The 20,211-nt window shown below is 43.3% G+C and overlaps 1 protein-coding gene across 2 annotated transcripts in view; it reads right to left on the bottom strand.

Moving 5' to 3' along the window:
• Positions 1–15,530, bottom strand: part of ATRX (ATRX chromatin remodeler) — a 115,805-nt gene extending 100,275 nt beyond the window's left edge. Inside the window, exons 1-5 of one of the 2 annotated variants that reach the window (XM_073641015.1) lie at positions 15,431–15,530; positions 15,098–15,184; positions 3,003–3,115; positions 1,745–1,794; positions 1,375–1,424 (exon numbers count right to left, since the gene is read on the bottom strand). In XM_073641015.1, the coding sequence (XP_073497116.1) occupies positions 1,375–1,424; positions 1,745–1,794; positions 3,003–3,115; positions 15,098–15,117 (233 nt within the window). In that variant the 5' untranslated portion in view covers positions 15,118–15,184; positions 15,431–15,530. Of the gene's footprint in view, positions 1–1,374; positions 1,425–1,744; positions 1,795–3,002; positions 3,116–15,097; positions 15,185–15,361; positions 15,380–15,430 lie in introns of those variants that run through there. The other variant, XM_073641016.1, reaches the window with a different exon arrangement.
• Between the last annotated feature and the right edge of the window lie 4,681 nt (positions 15,531–20,211).

Below are 20,211 nucleotides of genomic sequence, written 5' to 3'. Positions count from 1 at the left end.
CAGGGCTATCTTCCTGTGACATCCTGTTTGAGACTCCCCATCATACGAAAAGTCTCAGGAAGGGGGGGGAGAAAAGAAAAAAAAAAAAAAAAAAAACTAACCTACATAGGGATTAGCTATATAAAGAGATTGGTGGGGAATTTTATAATAAAGCAAATTACAAAAGTGGTTAAGGCTTAAAGACGGATATTTATTTGTGGGCATTGCATCTATCGGACAACTTATTTATATATACAGACAGCCGACAAGTGCTCTGATTACTGACCTTTGGGCCCTATATACAGGATCTGTGTAGGAGACTGCACATGGTTCATACAGTAACATTCTAAGCCAATCCAATACTGACTCGCACCAGCAATTCATAGTTAAATTAGTGAACTTTTAAAATATTATATATATATATATATATATATATATATATACATATACATATACATATACATATACATATATATATATATATACACACACACACACACTTTTTTAAATTCACAGTAGTTTTTGGTAGTATTTTAAACCAGAAGTAAATTCAGAAGGAAGGAGTCCTGCAGTTATATTTTACCATTTGAAAAACTCACAAAAATTGTGTAGTTTTTAAAAAAGAAAAATTGAAGAGGGAGATTTATCATTCACCATACTTTGGAAAGTTTTTAAAGCAAGAAAAGGAGCAAAATATAGCTTATGCCCTATTTGCGTAAGAACATGACTTTTTTTTTTTTTTACTCTTTATTCTATTCACGACATCTCAAAAAGTGCACCGTATGATAACTTGGGCTTCTCTTAATGCTTTTTACTTAAACCCAAAGAAAAATAGCACTATTAGGCTGTCATCAAATACTATCAGGAAGAGTTTGTCTTCTTTATAGTTGTGGAGACGTAAATAAAGCTTGGAGAATGTTCGGCTGTAGATACGTAATCCATGAAGTTACAGAAGGGAGGGTGGGCTATGGGTGATGTCTTATTTCTTCTGCCACTGTTTATAGGCTCAGAAAAGATAGGCATTGTCATCAGCAGCAGCAGAAAACTGGCAGACAATGCAGCAGAAATGTAAACCAGGTCATAGCTGGCAAAGATGTTGTTTACTGGGGCAGGAACAGGTCAGGGAATGATCGTGACCCTATTCAAGTGGCCTTACTTAAAAACTGCATATGAAACACCAATCATTTCACAAGAAAAAAAAAATCATAAAAAGCACTGAAAAAAAAGCAGTTGGAAGATAATGTCAAAGAAGATTATAGTGGATTCTCAATGTTTCTTGAAAAATGAAAATGAACTCTAAGGCCACAACACAACAGTAACGTCACGGCAAACAAAAAGTTAAAAATACATGGTCACGAATAAGCCACAGACAAAAAAAAAAAAAGCAAAACCAACCTTTTTGAGCGAGGTGTTCCTGTGACTTGGGGCTTTTCAGAAGAACTTCCCTGAAAATATAAGTGAGATTTGTAAGTGAACTTCGTAAAACTCATTCCTGTGTAGGAGTCAGGGGAGAGCGATGTCTGACTACATTTCAGCCGTCAGCTATCTAATGTGTACGGCCATGGTCAGCTTTACAGGATGATCCTTGCAGTGTTAATGGGGGACACCCTGATCTTCCATAAGCAGAGACGTAATTGGTCAATTACTTTTGAAATTCAGGTAAATGGTAACAATATCTTTCAAGTAAAACCTGCAATTCCTGTGGGATTTTACAACACTGAAAAAAAAATAATTGTAGAAAGTTTTTTTTGTTTTGTTTTTTTACCTCCTCCATGTTCTCCATTGAATTCAGCCTATGAATGGACTTAGATTTACCTTAAAAAAAAAAAAAAATGAAAAAAAAATTGGTTACTTTTTAAAGGCTAACAGTACTTTCAAGTAACTTTATGGAAAAAGCTGTCCTGTATATGTACATGAGGAATAGTAATGTTCTTGCATTTTCACCAGTTTTCCTCAATAAGCTCCCTCAATTTGCAATGCACTGAGAGCTGAAGGGAGACGAGCTGTAGTGATCTCTCCCATACAAAGCAGCTCTCATAGACTAACACAGAGCTTGTGATCGTTACCTCTGACTTCCGGTCAGTCAGAAGTTGCACTCACAAGATGGTGATGTGCGACCGGAGAGGCGCTGGAAAGAGCTGAAGACAGCAGCTGGTAAGTATAAGACATGGGTCAGGGAACTTAGATTAGTAGCACCACTCCAGCACAAATAAAAAAACAGCTGGAGTGGGGCTTTCAATGCATGCATTTTGGGCTAAAAAATTTTTGCTATTGGGCTACATTACAAATTTTGCAGTTTGTGCAGAGAAGCAAACTGCCTATAAAAACCAATCATTCAATTTTAATGTAGTCTGTGGTCATAAATCAGCTGATATAAACTAAAAAAAAAAAAAAGAGAGAAACGGTGCAGATTCTACTGTCAGAATGAGCTCCCTGACTGATTCTTAGAGGTCGGTCACTTATTTTTGTTAGTGCAGCTTTCCTCACACACTGACCAGCTCTTCTGTCCATACAATGGCTGCTGACAGAGATAAATCTGACAAGACCGCTCCGTCAGCCTCCTCCAATAGAAAAGCAGCTTTCCTATGTGGGGCGTTTTACTATTGGAGGAGACTGATGGACCGGTCTGGTCACATGACCCTCCGCCAGCAGTAATGTATGGACAGAAGAGCTGATCAGTGGAAAACCTCTGAGAATCTGTCAGTGAGCTCAATCTGACAGCAAGAGAGGAACGTTTGTGACTCTAATCTGTTTTTCTGAGCTTCTTTCCAATTGATTCATGGCCTAAGACCACATCAAAGTTGAATGTGCAAGGAAACAAAAAGCCTGTAAAAGCACAGAGGTGCAAAATCAGTAAAGACACCTAAATGCAAAAATAATTTTTGCCCAAATTGCATACATTTATATATAAAAAAAAAAAAAAAACACACTTTGGTGGCCAAGCCCTTTAAGTTGTAAAGTACAGTTCCCTATTAGGCGTTTATTTATGTTTTTCTGTACAAACACTACCATCTCCACCTTACCTGCACTTTTGGTCTCAGATGCTCTGGTAGGAGAAGTTGTATCCTCAGACTCTTCAGAGGAGTGAGCTAAAAATTCATGAAGCTTCTGCACCAATGTATTCAACTTGTTTTTACTAAAAAGAGGAAATACATCAAGAAAATATTAAATATGTTATGTAACAAAGAAAATCAGCCATCTAATTTCATCTAGAAATAAACCCAAATTTCTGCATAAGAAAGTAGTTGGCATTTCTCCAAATTCACAACAGTTCAGTTAATGTATAATATCGGAGACAAGCGTATCCGCAAGTATGCCAGACTTAAAACATAAGCAGACATTTTGTGCCTTGTTCAAGGACTGAAATGGCAGAAAAGTGCACTTCCTAATCAATCCACTGGGTGGATATCAGAGTGCAGCTTGGATTAGGTCAGTACAATCACACTGGGCAAAGTGATTTTCTTGCCAGTTGGAAGGAACTTTACGCTTTATACATACTGTATTCAATATCAAGATATCTATATATACACAGTAAGGCATCGGACAACATTTTATGAATGAGACAAAAAAGTTTAATGGGTTTTCCATTATGATCATGATGAATAGCTAATCGTTGTGGGTCAAACCTCCAGCCACAGCTGGACATAGATCATATATAGAGGAATACACCACATATGATGATGGGTACAGTAGATCAGCTTCTATTCAAAGAATAATAATACTGAGGCTAAGCCATCAATATGAGAACAAAAAACACCCACATAATATTCATATGGGGCTAGATGGCTGCAATCTAATGCCTGCTGGCAATTAGATCTCTCTTCGCCGTATCTCCATGCAGAGGATTGCTGGGTGGACACCGCTCATGTGATAAAAAAACAGTTTAAGTAGGACTACAGAATTATAGTCATCAAGACTTGAAGGAAGCGAATCTGCCATTTAATACGCACCAAGCACTTTCCATAAGTCACCATAAGTCCATAAGGTGACGCTCTTCAGATCAGTCTGCACAGTTCATGCCAGGGGTGAGAATGTTCTCAAGAACTCAATCCCCAAAGGATGCAGAAAGAATAGAAAACCCTATAAACTAAACAAAAGTAAACATCCCGCACTAATTTCATGGAATTCTATACAAAAAAAAAAAAAAGATCATTGAGGTGATTTACACTAAAAGGGTTGGCCACCATCTTTATTGTAAGAAATGTGTTAGGCACACAATGATGCGGCACTTACTAATATAGAAGCATTACAGGTTCTCCTCCTGCAGTTGTTGGCACAGCCCATTTCAACTGGAGGAGGCCGACTGATCTGGTCACATGCTCCTCCATCAGCAGCTTTTGTTTTTACAGGAAAGCTGTGCAGTCTTTGAAAAAAAAGATACACTGACAAGGGCACTGGGAGATCCTCTAATACTTATGTGTATGTAATAAAAAATAAATAAAAAAAAAAAAGTGTCCAAAAATGTCCTCAGTACATTTGTAAAAATAAATATAAAGTGGCAATCTCCCTTTAAGTTAACTGTTTCCAAACCACCCAACAACTTTCAAAATTGGGGCAGTCTGCATATAACTCTGCAAGGAGCCGGTTGTCAGACACAGCCAAACTCCCCAAAGAGCAGGCAGAAATGGTTTATTACCATATCTGCCTTTGTTCAGTGCTGAAGTAGCACAGTATATGTAAGTATAAGAAGTGTCAACAGCGCTCCTCTCTCTGGTCCCAACGTTCAGGTGATTGCTGGGAGAAGCCAAACAGTTAGATCCTGGCAGACCCAGATAAACCTTGTAACGCAGGCGAAAGGCTGAATTTATCCTCTAACTGGGGTCAATATGCCAGTCCATTACAGTGGAGATCAGCAAGCTAAAAATGCATTTAAAATGTTGAAATTCTCCTAAGGTCTGTTATGGTGAAGGGCGGGGGCACACTGGGTGAAGTAGGAGTGAAGAAGAAAAAAAAAAAAAAGGAAAAGCTTGAACTGATGTTTCTAGTCCCACTGAAAAAAACAATTACACGCTTACTGCATAAAAATGACTGCTTCCAAAAGAGGGACAAAATTAGTATTCAGTGATACCTAGATTAAAAATTGTGAAAATTAGACATTTCCTTTATCACCCACCTCTCTATATCAGCAAGAAAAAAAAAAAACTTACAAGAATTAGGCCTCACTTATCACAAAAGGCAAGAATTATTTAAATACCTGAATGAGAAAAGAAATTAGAGATGCTTTACCCTCACGCATGGAAAAAAAATGCTTTGTCGTGAATGGACGAAAATGGTTGAACTGGTTAAGGCACATGCCGCTTAAAAGGCAACCTGTTGTGTTAAATAACACTATTAACCTGAAGATATCAGGTTAATCTGCAGGTGAATAGTGTTCTGATAATGTGCGGCCGCCGCACCGAGAACCCCACTACCGGGAGGTAACTTTATCCCCCCCAGCAGGCTCGCTCTTTCAGTCACAGGGGTGCCACAGGCACGGTTTCAGTGACAGCTCTGTGCATAGGGAGCTAGCAGGGATTGTTCCCATCAATATTTGTGTGGCAATTACCTGATCATTTTTCCCCCCATCATTGGTTTATCAGTCTGTACGGCTATAGTCTGCCCAGGCTGCACTGGGTATCAGCTCTCCATGCACTGACTTCATGGTGAGCCCCGGATAGCCAATAATGAGGCAGGCGGAGTGCCCCCCGATTACCTCAACCTGTAGTCACAATTCTCTACAGTCCTAATGGAGCCAGCAGTGTATGGTATAGAGGATTTTATTGGTCAGAACATTTATTGATATGCAGAGTTTTTTATAGCATATATGCTATGACTGTGTAGGATATTTACACTTTTTCCACCTTTAGCCTCACCTATGTTGTCTCGGTATATATGCCTTTAATATTCTTATGTATACTTACATCAATAAAGTTATTATATATATTTTATTTGGCCTGTGGAAAAGTTTCTTCTCCATAGGGATTATCACTGCTTTGATATACTGCATTATACCTGCAGTTTTACACAGACACAGACAATGAGGCCCTAATAGGCTTCAGTACGTGTTCAGAACTATGGTGGCCATTACAGCTGACACCTGATGCAGACGCTGCACCAGCGGCATTGCCATACTATTGGGGCATGTACACATGATATCTTTAAGATAACGGGGGAGCCTGTGGTTTTTCTAGGCAAATGCACCCTTGGGGGGAAAAAAAAAGCCGTCTTTTTTCCTGACGCGGCTTACCTGGCTGTTTAGCCTTTTTTTCTTTCAGTGGCCCTACCGCCAGAGTTTTTTCCCTAATCTGTGATCTTTAAAGAGCGGATGGCTTTGTTTGGAAGAACAAACATGTTGCTTCTTTTAACCATATTGCAGTTTCTGAACCAGCCAAACCACTATTTAACAGCCATCACCGGGACCCTTCTACAATCATGAATGTTTGGCTTACTCAAGCAATTCTATTTTAACTGAGGGGTAGAGGTGATAAAAAGCTGTCTGACACCCATCAGGCTACGTCCCCACGATCAGGAACCAAATGTGTTTTGGAAGCAGAGTATTGTCACTGCGTCCAAAGCGCTGCGTTCTAATGCCGCACCTGTTTCGTCAGTACATGCGGATCCACCGCATGTAATGACATTTCAATCAGTCAAAATCTGCAGCGGAGACTAGAGTGTCCGCTACAGAAATTGACATGCTGTGGCTTGTAAACCCTCACCACAAGTGAGTTTACACAGGGTCAAAAAACAAGCTGTGATTGTACTGTAGAACACAGCAATTTGGATGCAGTGCACGTGAGCTGCGTCCAAAACGCTGCCATTCTTGATCGTGGACACGTACCCCAACACACCCGATCTCCTGGGGAAACAAGACTCAGCAGAATCGATATTAATCCTTGCTTATCCTAAATGGACTTTATTGAGACGTCTGTTTTCACCTACGTATTCAAACCATGTTTTTCACAGATAGAACATGTATCCATTATGATTTATGGGGCTGTTCACATATCTGTTTTTTGGTGTGTCTGCTAAAATCATCATTGACACTGGGAACCAGTTACTAGGTTTTCCCAATATAAAACTATGACCACCACCTTTAATGCCTCTTTTACAGTAGTCTAGCAAGCTGTATATGAGTCCTTAACCACATTTTCGTAGTCCAAAAAAATACCTTTTAAATCCCACCATAAGGCGTAGTCTGGTCCAATGGGTGTTGCTGGTCTTGCTTCAGCGCCCCCTCTCTCCTCGCCATCCTCCTACTTGTTTCATGTCAATGACGCATCCTATGTCATTCCCCCAATCACCCTCTACCGAGGGCAGAGCAAGATATTGCAATGCGCATGAGCCGGCTTTACGTTTGGGTTATCGGCGCTCTTTGGCCCCTCCTGGCACTTGCGCATTACAGTATTTTACTCTGCCCTCAGCAGTGCAGAGCGAAGTACACCTGCACAGGAGCGCGACTGTGGAGACACACTGTGGATGATGTAAGATGTACCATCCACATGAAGAAAACAGGAGGATGGTGACTGCAACGAGAAAGGAGGGGCCGAAACAAAACCAGTGATGCCCATTGGACAAAGTATTATTTGAGCTATGCAGAGTGGGTTGGGGACAGGTTCCCTTTAAGTTTTTCACTCACATTATGGATAAAAATCACCCAAACAAGTCTATGGGGCCGTGAAAATCACAGACAGCACAAGAATGCTACACATACGGTTTTAATATTATAACGGGTAGAGAATTTTTGCCATTTATTTTTTATTTTTTGCATACAAGAAAAATTACTCATTGAAAGAAATGACCTATTTCCATCAGTGGTTAGTTTTAATCCTTGCTTGGGAAAAAAAAAACGGACGTCTGAATGAAGCTTAAGAGGAAGGGTGCTATGCAGAGTTCTATGCTATGTCCACACGTTGCATTTTTTATGCAGGCAAAACCTGCTCTCTTGGTAGTTAAGAAGCTGCTTAAGAAAAAAAGCAGGTTTTGCTGCGCTTTTTGTGCCGATAACAGTTTAGTGCCTGTTTGAGTTTTCTGCACCAAAAACACAGCAAAACCTGCGTTTCTGCAATTACTCGTTGCTTTCTATGGTGAAAAAACGCTGCAAAAACACTGAAAGTAGTGACATGCTGCGGTTTTCAAAAACGTAGCAGTTTTCCAATTCAGTCAGGGAAAAAAATAACGTTGTGTGCATGAGATTTCTGAAATGTCATAGCTTTTGCTGGTATTGTAAAACGCAGCTTTTAAATTTGCATAAAAAAAAAAAAAGCAGCAAAAATGCAACGCGTGAATATGGCCTTGGAAATAAATTGATAACCGAGGCTTTGAGCCTAAATGAGTACTAAAATATTGTTAGACTATGTTCACACTGCATGTGTTCTGAGGCCATGTAGGGTTTAAAGTCAATGGGAAAATTTACACACAAAAAAGGATCAAAATATCCCCAATCATGTGTACAGCGACTATTTACACATCATGCTAAAAGGCCATGTTCACCTTTACCATATTTTTCCATTGCACCAAATAATCAGAACTGAAGTAATTTTTGACATTTTTAGTGAGACTCTTTTTTTTGCATGTACTGCTAGCTCCTATGCAGGTCTAAGTTTCCATGATAATAGCAGTCTGAGCCTGTAAGTCATGCCTCCTCAAATCAGTCCCCTACCTCTTACTAACGCCAGGTAAAAAGTAAGGGAATAATGGAAGGCAAGAAGACTGCAAAAGGTTTGTTGCTGCTATAATGGAAACATATAGGCCTGTAAAGGTGATGTAGGCACAAAGCAAAGATTCTAAAAAATAAAAGAAAGATTTGCAGATCCCTTGTCCAGCATAGGTACTCCATAGAGCTCTTTGGCCTGCAGTTGAATGCTGGTTCATCATCTTTCTGCTCCAGCAAACACCATTGTAAAAAGACAGATTTTCTGTCACATATGCCCTTTGAATATAAGCTATTGTCTAATGCATACGTGTCAAACTCCGGCCCATGGGCCAAATCTGGCCGCAGGGTGGTTATATTTGGCCCGAGACACCAGAACCGCCACCCCTATGGGGGGGCCCACTATTCTGTACGGAGGACTATGTGGGGCCCACTATTCTGTACGGAGGACTATGTGGGGCCCCAATTAAAATGTATACTGGTTGGCCCGCGACTTTGTCCAAGTTTTTCATTTTGGCCCTCTGTGTGTTTACGTTTGACATCCCTGGTTTAATGCAAATGAAAGCGGCATGCCTTCTACACTACTTCCTTAATTCATGGGCGGCATTCACACATTAAAGAAGCACTCATCAAAATGGTTATCCTCTTGATATATTGTAATCATCATATTATATAGCACTGTGTACTTACAATTGCTCATTTTGCCTTTCTACCCAGTTAATTCTTCTGTTTTCCATTAGGTCTATGATATCACATGATTAAAAACTGACTAGCTGAATTCTTCTAAGCTCTATGTAGAAACAGGATGGCTCTTTTCCCTGTATGAGTCATCAGTCACTGCAAAAGTCCCTGGGGGAGGAGCCAAGCAGCTGGGTCAGGAGGTAAAGAGGTGGATGATAAATGCAGGACAAGAGACTTCTTGTTTCTACATAGAGTAAAGAGAAGAAAAAATAATTATCTGGGAAGAAGGGCAAAATGAGCAATTGTTAAGTACACATTACTATATAATATGATGATTGCAATATAGTAAGAGGATGAAAACTTTGATGGGAGGAGTGCATCTTAAGTCTTACAAAGTTGGAGCAAAAATGCATAGTTTTTACCGGTCTACTGGTCTCAGATCATTATAAAGCTATTATAGCAGTCATTTCTACTATAAGATGAAAAAAAAACATGACACCAATTTGAGCAGGGCTGTATTTAGTCCATCTCTTTTGTCAACATGTGTCACCAATGTCAGCATTTAATAGTTACGCCCTGTATTCTCAATGGCAAGTTATGGCACTTTGCTAGGAGAACCAATGGGAACTCAAACAATCCCACTTTAGTGAAACTGGCTGTGTCCAGGCTCCTACAGAGCACTGCGCTAGGAGAGGTGTTATGCGGAGGGGAAAAAATAAAGACTAAAAAAACTTCTGCCCTGTACTAGCACTGCAGCCTGTTCATTGCGATAATTCTAGGCTTTAGGCCACGGCAAACTATTTAGTTTCTGCCTCATCCTATTCCAAGGACCATGACTTATGTTCTCATGACATTGTTGTCTGATGACATACCATTGTCTGCCATTTTGAAGTCAATATAACATAGTACTTCATTTATGTACTCTTCACGTGTTGGAAGCTCAGTTATGAGGCTCCACTGCAGAGCCTTCCAAAATACAGTAAAAAAAATAATAGCACAGCATACTGAGCTATTTTTTTAAGGCAAGATGATGGACAACATACTGAAAATCCAAAAGATCTCAATATAGTCAATGGGGTAGGTCATGCACAGTTACATCCAAAGCTTGAATTCCATTTATGTTATGACTTAACCAGAAATTAATGACGTGACTGAACAAAGCGGTTATCGCACGGACTGAGACATGCATAAACACTTGTTTAATTTTATTAACGGGAACCTGCCGCCTTGGAAAACGCTATTTGCCTGGAAATACAGAGTTAATCTGCAGGTAAATAGCTTTATAATGCTGCCAAGCTGCTTTACTAAAAGTGAAGCTGCTAGGAGAAAATGAACTTGCATCCTCCCAGGAGCCGCTAGCATTCGGTTAGCAGTATTACCAGTGTGATGTGTGATGGCCGCTCTCTGCTCTCCTGATCTCACTGCAGAGCTGTGTGTGAATATACCCCACAGGGCTGTAATATTGTTACAATACAGCAGAGCTCAGAGAAGCAAAACAAGTGTTTGCACTAAGACAAATTTAATTTCTCCTGTTCTGAGTTAGTTACCTGTCTCACACTGGTAACTCCTCCTTCATGTAACATTAGAGCTCTGAAGGCAGAGTTATCTTCCAGGCACCGTCCTCCCCATAGCCTGGAAGAGTGCATTTATATAAAAAGTGATAAATAGAATTAAGTACGCAACCTATATCTCCTTAAGGAAGAACTCCTATTAAAGTTTTTATCCTCTTAATAAACTGCAATCATATTATATAGCACTGTGTACTCACAATTGATCAGTTTGCCTTTCTACAGATAATTAATCTCTTTTCTCTGCTCCATGTAGAAACAGGAAGTCTCTTTCGCCTGTAAAAATCATCCCCCTCTTCAACACCTGACCCAGCTGATCCCTCCTCCTCCTGCCAGGGACTTTCCAGTGATGTGGAATTGTAGGTCTAATGATCGCTCATGCAGGGGAAAAGAGACTTTGTGTTTCTATATAGAGCTCAGAAGGATTCAGCTAGTCAGTTTTTTACTATTTTTATTTTTTAATAAAGATTGTGATAGGAGGAAAAAAATTGCCCAAAATGTTTAAAAATACATTTAACACCAAAACCGGGTTTAAACAATGTTTATGATGACACATTCCCACTGCTTTTGAACGCTGCATCTCCGATGCTCCTGCTGGTCTTCTGTTTTCCTTCACTGCAGACATCACCTATTACAACCAATTATCAAGCAGTATACGGCACAAGACCGCAGAGGCAAGGGGTGGGCCGAAGTGGTAAAATTCTATATACGTTATGTCCGGAAGATGGGGAAACAAGAGCCCAAGGGGGAAAATTAGGGACATGGCACTGGAATTGTTTTAAATGTACTATGGCCTTTAAACAGTTTTTCATTGATCTCAGACAATTTAGTTTGTCCACTTTTATTGACTTTTTTTTTTTTTTTTTTCACTGGCATTTGCAAGCAATGTATGTATTTGGGACTAAAATATTTTTTTGCCCCAAATACATGCATTTAAAAGGACCCTTTCACACAGAAAACACCATTTACCTGCAGAAATAGGGTTAATCTGCAGGTAATTATGCTCACAGTATAGTGAGTGGTGACTGTAGCTGCTCCATACAGTGCCTCTGATTGAAAGATCGCAGCTCCTGGGAGAAAAGTTAGTTCTCTCCTCTTATCTGCACTTTCAGTATCTGCAGATTAACTGTATATTCCTATTTTTGCACATAAAAAGTGTTTTCTGAGGTGACAGGTTCCTTTTAAGTAGCATAGTAAAGTAAAATATTGTCCCTAAAGGCCAATCCTGTATTAATCAAGGGCTGTGGAGTCGGTAAGCCAAACCACCGACTCCTCACTACTGAGCATGTCAAAGTGCAGCACAGAGTCATCTCAATTAAAAGCGGAGACCCTTAGATCAGGAACTGAAAAATTTTCATAACTTTCCCAAATTCTTATGAAAGAATTTACAGCACATCCGGCATTGTACTACTGTACCCAATGTATTATATATTTTAGGAGTCAGTATTTTATACCAACTCCACAGCCCTCGTATTAATAACTACATGGAGGGAGGAAAGAAAGAAAGTAGCTCCCTCTCCTCTGCTGGGATCATTATCCAGGGAGAGGAAAGGCAGTATAGTTTTCCCCTTCAAGTCCCTGGACTCATTAAAGGGAATTTGTCAGTAGGATCAACCCTCATAAGCAGTCTATATAGGCATATGGATCAAAGGAAGCTGAATAAAATGATACCTGATATCTGCGATCTGTAGTCTTATTCCAAAGAAAGAAAGAAAAACATTTTTATATGTAAATTACATCTTCCAGGCTATTGTGAGTACACGGCCTGGAAGATAATTGTCTCCAGTGCTAATATTACACGAAGGGGGGAGTTACCAGTGTGATGTGTAATGGTTACTAGCAGGGCTGTAGAGTCGGAGCCGGTATAAAATGGACCGGCTCCTAAAATATATAATAAATTGGGTACAGTAGTTCAATGCAGTTTGTGGGGAATATTTTTTCATAAGAATTTGGGAAAGTTATGAAATGTCCTATAAATGTCTGTCCTATTCCTGATCTAAGGGTCTAGACTTTTAGCTGAGAAAAATATGTCCTACCGTAAATTTATCACTTCAACATGAGCCATGTATGAGGGAGTCGGAGTCATGGGAATTGAGGAGTTGGAGTGGAAGGTTTGGCTTACAGACTCCACAGCCCTTGTTACCAGTGTGATGTGTAATATTACCAGTATGCTATGTGATGGCTGCTCTCTGGTCTCCTGATGTCACTGCAGGGCTGTGTGATACCTGACACATTTGCAGGCTCCTCTGAGCTTCCAGCTCACAGGCAACCAGTGGTGCAATACAGCAGAGCTGTGAGAGCTGCAGCAAATGTGTTTGTAAGAAGACTAAGTTCAGTTCTGCTGTTCTGTGTTAGTTACAGATCTCACATTGATCCCCCACCCATATAAAATAATTAGGAATGAGAGAACCCATGGAAGTTTGGGTTTTGGTACCCGACTGAACTTCACTCCAAAGTTAGGTACGAATACCAGAAGTGTACCCGAATTTTGGAGCTGGAAAATCTCCCTCTTGGGGAGATCTATGTCCGGCCCATACTCCTGAACAGCTCACTTACATATAAAAGATTTCCTATGACCTACATGCCTTATAGACTGTTTAGGAGTTATCGATCACACTGACAAATTCCCTTTTAACAAGGATCTGTCCAGTATTGGACTAACCTCCAGTATCGGTGCCGATGTCCCCTCGCACTCCTGCAATGTCTCTGGTTCCTAAAATCTGACGAGGGTATCGTTGCCGACGTCCCCTCGTCGTTCTCCTGCCACGTCTCTGCTGCCTAAAATCTGAAGATGTTATCGATGGCGACGTCCCCTTGCGCTCCTGCCAAGTCTATGCTGCCTAAAATCTGGTATCGGTGCAGACGTCCCCTTGCGCTCATGCCACGTCTCTGCTGCCCTGCCTAAAATCTGATGATGTTATCGGTGCAGACGTCCCCTCATGCTCCTGCCACGTCTCTGGTGACTATAATCTGAAGATGTTATCAGTGCCGACATCCCCTTGCGCTCCTGCCAAGTCTCTGCTGCCTAAAATCTGACGATGTTATCTGTGCTGATGTCCCCTCGTGCTCCTGCCACGTCTCTGCTGCCTAAAATCTGATATCTGTGCCGACGTCCCCTCGCGCTCCTGCCACATCTCTGGTACCTAAAATCTGACGATGTTATCAGTGCCGACATCCCCTCGTGCTCCTGCCACGTCTCTGCTGCCCTGCCTAAAATCTGACGATGTTATCGGTGCCGACGTCCCCTCGTGCTCCTGCCACGTCTCTGCTGCCCTGCCTAAAATCTGACGATGTTATCTGTGCCGACATCCCCTCGCGCTCCTGCCACGTCTCTGCTGCCCTGCCTAAAATCTGATGATGTTATCGGTGCCGACGTCCCCTCGTGCTCCTGCCACGTCTCTGCTGCCCTGCCTAAAATCTGACGATGTTATCAGTGCCGACATCCCCTCGCGCTCCTGCCACGTCTCTGCTGCCCTGCCTAAAATCTGACGATGTTATCAGTGCCGACATCCCCTCGCGCTCCTGCCACGTCTCTGCTGCCCTGCCTAAAATCTGACGATGTTATCAGTGCCGACATCCCCTCGCGCTCCTGCCACGCCTCTGGTGACTATAATCTGAAGATGTTATTGGTGCCGACGTCCCCTCATGCTCCTGCCACGTGTCTGGTGACTATAATCTGATGAGGGTATAGGTGCCGACGTCCCCTCATGCTCCTGCCACGTCTCTGGTGACTATAATCTGATATCGTTGCAGACGTCCCCTCATGCTCCTGCCACGTGTCTGGTGACTATAATCTGATGAGGGTATAGGTGCCGACGTCCCCTCGCGCTCCTGCCACGTCTCTGCTGCCTAAAATCTGATGTTATCGCTGCCGACGTCATGTAAAAAGTGGGGAGGGGGGTCCAAAAACAGAGGAGAATTGGATCCAGTGCTCAAAAAGAGCTGGTTTTTATTTAAGTGAGAACTGAGCAGTGTGTGCATACGGCGGACCCCGGTGTCCCCCAGTACTGTACACCCCACTATCAGCCTCCGCTGTGGTGATGTTACCTGGCGCACACTCCACACAGCCCGCAGGTCCCACCACCGTACAGATGCCCTCACCACAGGGGGCGCTCACCCAGTACTGGGCACAGGGCCGGCACGTGTGCTAGAAGCACTGCCTCAGCCGCCATCACCACATGTCACCCAATGCCCGGGCACTGCCACCACCCGGCGTCTCTCCCGGCCGCGGCCTACCCACCTCATGGGCTCTGCTGTCATGTCGCTTCTCCGCCCGGCTCGTCTCTCGGCCTCCCGCTCACCGATGTCCGTCCATTCCCCGGAGCTCCTGTAAGAGGGGGAGGGGATGACGAGAACAGTATACAGACAAGTGAGAGTCTCCTGAGAAGACGGCGCGGCCTGTGCGCCGGGGGGAACGTCACCGGACGAGAGGCGGGAACAGCTCTACAGCCCGGCAACTGCCGCCCTCACTCCAGCGCAGAGGATCGCTCCCTTCCCGGCCTACCCGTTCCTCCCCCGCCTCCCAGGATCACACAGACATTACTCGGCGAAGACCCAGAAACAAAGCAGTTACCGCCATCTTGTCGGGGGAGGGAGAAGAGAGACGCATCGAATTGGCGCTTTCTCCCCCCGCCCGCACTGCTGAGCGCTGATTGGACGAGGACGGCTCTGGAAAGATTTTCTTACTGGCTGACGGCGCGGAACAGGGAGGCTGTTGCCAGGAGGTGTGACGTCAGCAGTCGCCTGAAATCTGATTTGTCCGGTAGGAGGCGCCGCCGGGTTCTGTGCGGTACAATGGCCGCCTCCTGAGGCCAGGACCCGGCTCTAGTGATGCGAGCACTCGTCCGTTAGTGACGGCGGAGTATGGCAGGTCCCCCGGGTCCGTAGCGTGCAGCATTGGGGATGGCCGCTGCCACTAGGGGGTGCTGCAGCGCCCGGGACTGACTGACTGCGCGCGTTACGTCACGTTCACAGCGTTTGTAGCTCGGATCCGCACCAGACTCCTAAAAAACCGCTGGGAATACTCTTCCCCAGGGGGTTTTGGAGCTGTTTTTTTTCTGTAGAAGTTTTGGAAAATGCCCTTTGGAAAAAGGGAAGTGTATGTGACTTCTGTGACCGGAATCTGCTCCAAACTAGGGACCGTCCAATCAGAGGGCTGAAAAAAAATGAGCATTTCCTCGGGGCGATCCCCCTGTGACCCCCGTCACCTGCATCTCACCGCCATGTAGGAGCGGCACAGAGATTTGTGGCCGTACGCCCTGTGTCACCACCAAAATCACAGTGTAGCCGCCGAAAGGAGGAGATCTCATTATAAATGGGAACGATTCCACCCGGAGAAAGAGAAAATCCTCCAGCGGATCCATCACTGCGTTTCTGGCGGGTTTTTGGTGTAAAAAGCTCTGAATTATTACCTGGTTCCTGACACCGTGATCACACGGCTTGTGCCTTTCTTTTGTGGTTTAGTTTTCTGATTTTTACGCTCTTCCAGATGTTTTAGATATTCATCAAATGCGACAAGTAGTAAAACTTGGCGTAAATGTACCCCAGCGCCCTACCTCGGAGCGACTTTATCTACCCCGCTTATTTTGGCTCAGTTTTTACCTCATTTTGTTAAACCTGACTCCACTAAACAGTCTTAGAACATTTAAAGGCAGTAAAAAAAAGACAATTTTGTGTTTTTTCTGGAATAGAGTGCACCGTTTTGATCAATTTGGTGCAAAAAAGTGACTTAAAAATTAAACATTACGAATTGGGCACAGGATTTTAGAACGTCTCAAAAACCTCAATGTGAACACAGACTTGGGCTGCATTCACACACCCGTGTGACACGTCAAGCACTGTCTGTCTTTTCTCAGACATCACCTCCATAGAGAAGAATGAATGTATTCTCACAGCCAGTAAAATGACAGATCCGAGAGAGGTGTCCATGAGGCTCAGAACAGGTCCCATTTGATCGATTTTGGACCAGATTTTGCCATTCAAGTCTATGGGGTCCGAGAGATGAGGACACATTTGAAGGCTTCTGTTTTGCATCTGACTCAGGGATCTGTTTCTTAAGCCACGGCCCCACTATCAGCATTTGATCAGTATTCGGTCAGTATTTTTTCTCAGGAGTTGGAGCCAAAACCAGGTGAGGAACAATCAGAGAAAAGGTATAATAGAAACAAGTCACCAATTCTGCATTTATCACCCACTCCTGGTTTTGGCTCCCACTCCTGAGAAAAATACTGACCAAATACTGATAGTGGGGCCGTGGCCTTAGTGATAGAATTGAATTAAGATGTGTGAATTTCAGGGGCGGATTTTGGCTTGGCGGCCAGCACTGCTCTCCTGTGAATGAAAAATGGCCAAGGAAAAAAAGAGAAACAACTAAAACCACCTGAGAAAAAAAATCAGTCTCAGGGATGGTAACACTCATACAGATGTGAGATTGTAGCCTAACTCTCCCACTCCCTAGAAAATGGCAGCATGAGCTTCTGGGGTTAGCCAGGACTTTTATTATGTTTGTGTGTGGGGCTAAGGACTAACAAGCAGATATCTGCCTGTTCTGTACAGGGACAATGTCAGAGCAGTCATGGACCGCTCCTGTCCACGATCCCGCTGCTTCCGTTGATGTCACCTTGACAGAGCAGCTTCTTTCTCTTCCGGGCTGCTTTGTCGATGGGGCATCACTGCTGACATCATGTTGATTGACAGATGGCTCCCCACACCTAGGCAGTGGTGAGGTGAGGCACCTGTCAATCACCATGTCATTAGCAGAGACACCCCATCAACAAAGCAGCCTGGAAGAGAAAGAAGCTGCTCTGTCGACGTGACATCAGCAGAATCGCTGACTGGATCAGTCCATGAGTGCTCTGAGCTGGCTGAGATCATCCCTGTGTAAAACAGGCAGGTAGTTAGCAACCAACTGCCCATAAGGAAAAGGTCCTTCAACCACTAATGAAGATTAAATTAATTTTATTGATAAAAAACAAAATATAGAGATGCCAAGAACAACAGACAGAGAATGAAAAAACACTGAGCAGCAATGTGTTCGGGATTGGGTCGGTATGGCCGATAATCTCCACCACTTGATGTGAAGAAATGTCTATGATGAAAACTAGCTCTCAATTGAATTACACAGATGTACAGTACAGACCAAAAGTTTGGACACACTTTCTCATTTAAAGATTTTTCTGTATTTTCATGACTTTGAAAATTGTACATTCACGCTGAAGGCATCAAAACTATGAATTAACACATGTGGAATTATATACTTAACAAAAAAGTGTGAAACAACTGAAAATATGTCTTATATTCTAGGTTCTTCAAAGTAGCCATCTTTTCCTTTGATGACTGCTTTGCACACTCTTGGCATTCTCTTGATGAGCTTCAAGAGGTAGTCACCGGAAATGGTCTTCCAACAATCTTGAAGGAGTTCCCAGAGATGCTTAGCACTTGTTGGCCCTTTTGCCTTCACTCTGCGGTCCAGCTCATCCCAAACCATCTCGATTGGGTTCAGGTCTGGTGACTGTGGAGGCCAGGTCATCTGGCGTAGCACCCCATCACTCTCCATCTTGGTCAAATAGCCCTTACACAGCCTGGAGGTGTGTTTGGGGTCATTGTCCTGTTGAAAAATAAATTATGGTCCAACTAAACGCAAACCGGATGGAATAGCATGCAGCTGTCACCAGCAAAGCTTCCCCACACCATCACACCTCCTCCTCCATGCTTCACGGTGGGAACCAGGCATATAGAGTCCATCCTTTCACCTTTTCTGCGTCGCACAAAGACACGGTGGTTGGAACCAAAGATCTCAAATTTGGACTCATCAGACCAAAGCACAGATTTCCACTGGTCTAATGTCCATTCCTTGTGTTCTTTAGCCCAAACAAGTCTCTTCTGCTTGTTGCCTGTCCTTAGCAGTGGTTTCCTAGCAGCTATTTTACCATGAAGGCCTGCTGCACAAAGTCTCCTCTTAACAGTTGTTGAAGAGATGTGTCTGCTGCTAGAACTCTGTGTGGTATTGACTTGGTCTCAAATCTGAGCTGCTGTTAACCTGCGATTTCTGAGGCTGGTGACTCGGATAAACTTATCCTCAGAAGCAGAGGTGACTCTTGGTCTTCCTTTCCTGGGGCGGTCCTCATGTGAGCCAGTTTCTTTGTAGCGCTTGATGGTTTTTGCAACTGAACTTGTGGACACTTTCAAAGTTTTCACAATTTTTCGCACTGACTGACCTTCATTTCTTAAAGTAATGATGGCCACTTGTTTTTCTTTACTTAGCTGCTTTTTCCTTGCCATATTACAAATTCTAACAGTCTATTCAGTAGGACTATCAGCTGTGTATCCACCTGACTTCTGCACAACACAACTGATGGTCCCAACCCCATTTATAAGGCAAGAAATCCCACTTATTAAACCTGACTGGGCACACCTGTGAAGTGAAAACCATTTCCGGTGACTACTTCTTGAAGCTCATCAAGAGAATGCCAAGAGTGTGCAAAGCAGTCATCAAAGCAAAAGGTGGCTACTTTGAAGAACCTAGAATATAAGACATATTTTCAGTTGTTTCACACTTTTTTGTTAAGTATATAATTCCACATGTGTTAATTCATAGTTTAGATGCCTTCAGTGTGAAAGTACAATTTTCATAGTCATGAAAATACAGAAAAATCTTTAAATGAGAAGGTGTGTCCAAACTTTTGGGTCTGTACTGTATATACACCATCAACCATAATAAATGTCTGCATGTCTCATAAATATAGATAAACAGCTGAATGGTGTCAGTTTTTACGTCAAGCATACATTGGTACTGTGACAAGCATGCCGCAAAAAGTTGGAAGCAGTTGAATTTTCTCTAATAACTCCCCACGACAGCACAGCGGAGGATGTAACCCCACCCTAATAGGGACAGGAAAACATGAAGAGGTTAAATAGCCCCTCCCACATCCTCTCTCCAGTGTTTTTTACTGTACCTATCAGGAATGAAGAGGTCATCCAAAGGTGTGCTGTGCCGGCGACAGACACTGGGGAAAAGGATAGCCGGGCAGCTGGGGGCCAAGCGGGCCTACCTCTCCTCCCCGGATTGCTGCCCCCGTCTCTTCATGGACTCGGGACTCCCTCCTCCAGTCCACACCTTCGGGCAAGGTCTGGGGGATTTTCAGGCTGGAGGCCACTCCGAGTTCTCCGGCCCATCTCCTCCTCCTCTCTGGCGATGAGAGGGGCACCGGACTCCAGAGAGTTCCGGTGTTTCGTGCAGGGGTGTGCATCATCACGGTACCGGAGGTGACGCCGGGCGGTGGATGACGCCACTTCTAGCGGATTTGCCTTTCACGCTGGAACACATCAGCTTCCCCATAGGAAATGGCGGCAAAT

The sequence above is a fragment of the Phyllobates terribilis genome, unplaced genomic scaffold (assembly GCF_046119375.1).
Source record: "Phyllobates terribilis strain yellow unplaced genomic scaffold, ASM4611937v1 Scaffold_7__3_contigs__length_470593459, whole genome shotgun sequence".
NCBI classification, from domain to species: domain Eukaryota; kingdom Metazoa; phylum Chordata; class Amphibia; order Anura; family Dendrobatidae; genus Phyllobates; species Phyllobates terribilis.
The sequence above is the reverse complement of the archived record's forward strand: the minus strand, read 5'-3'. Positions and strand labels throughout refer to the sequence as shown.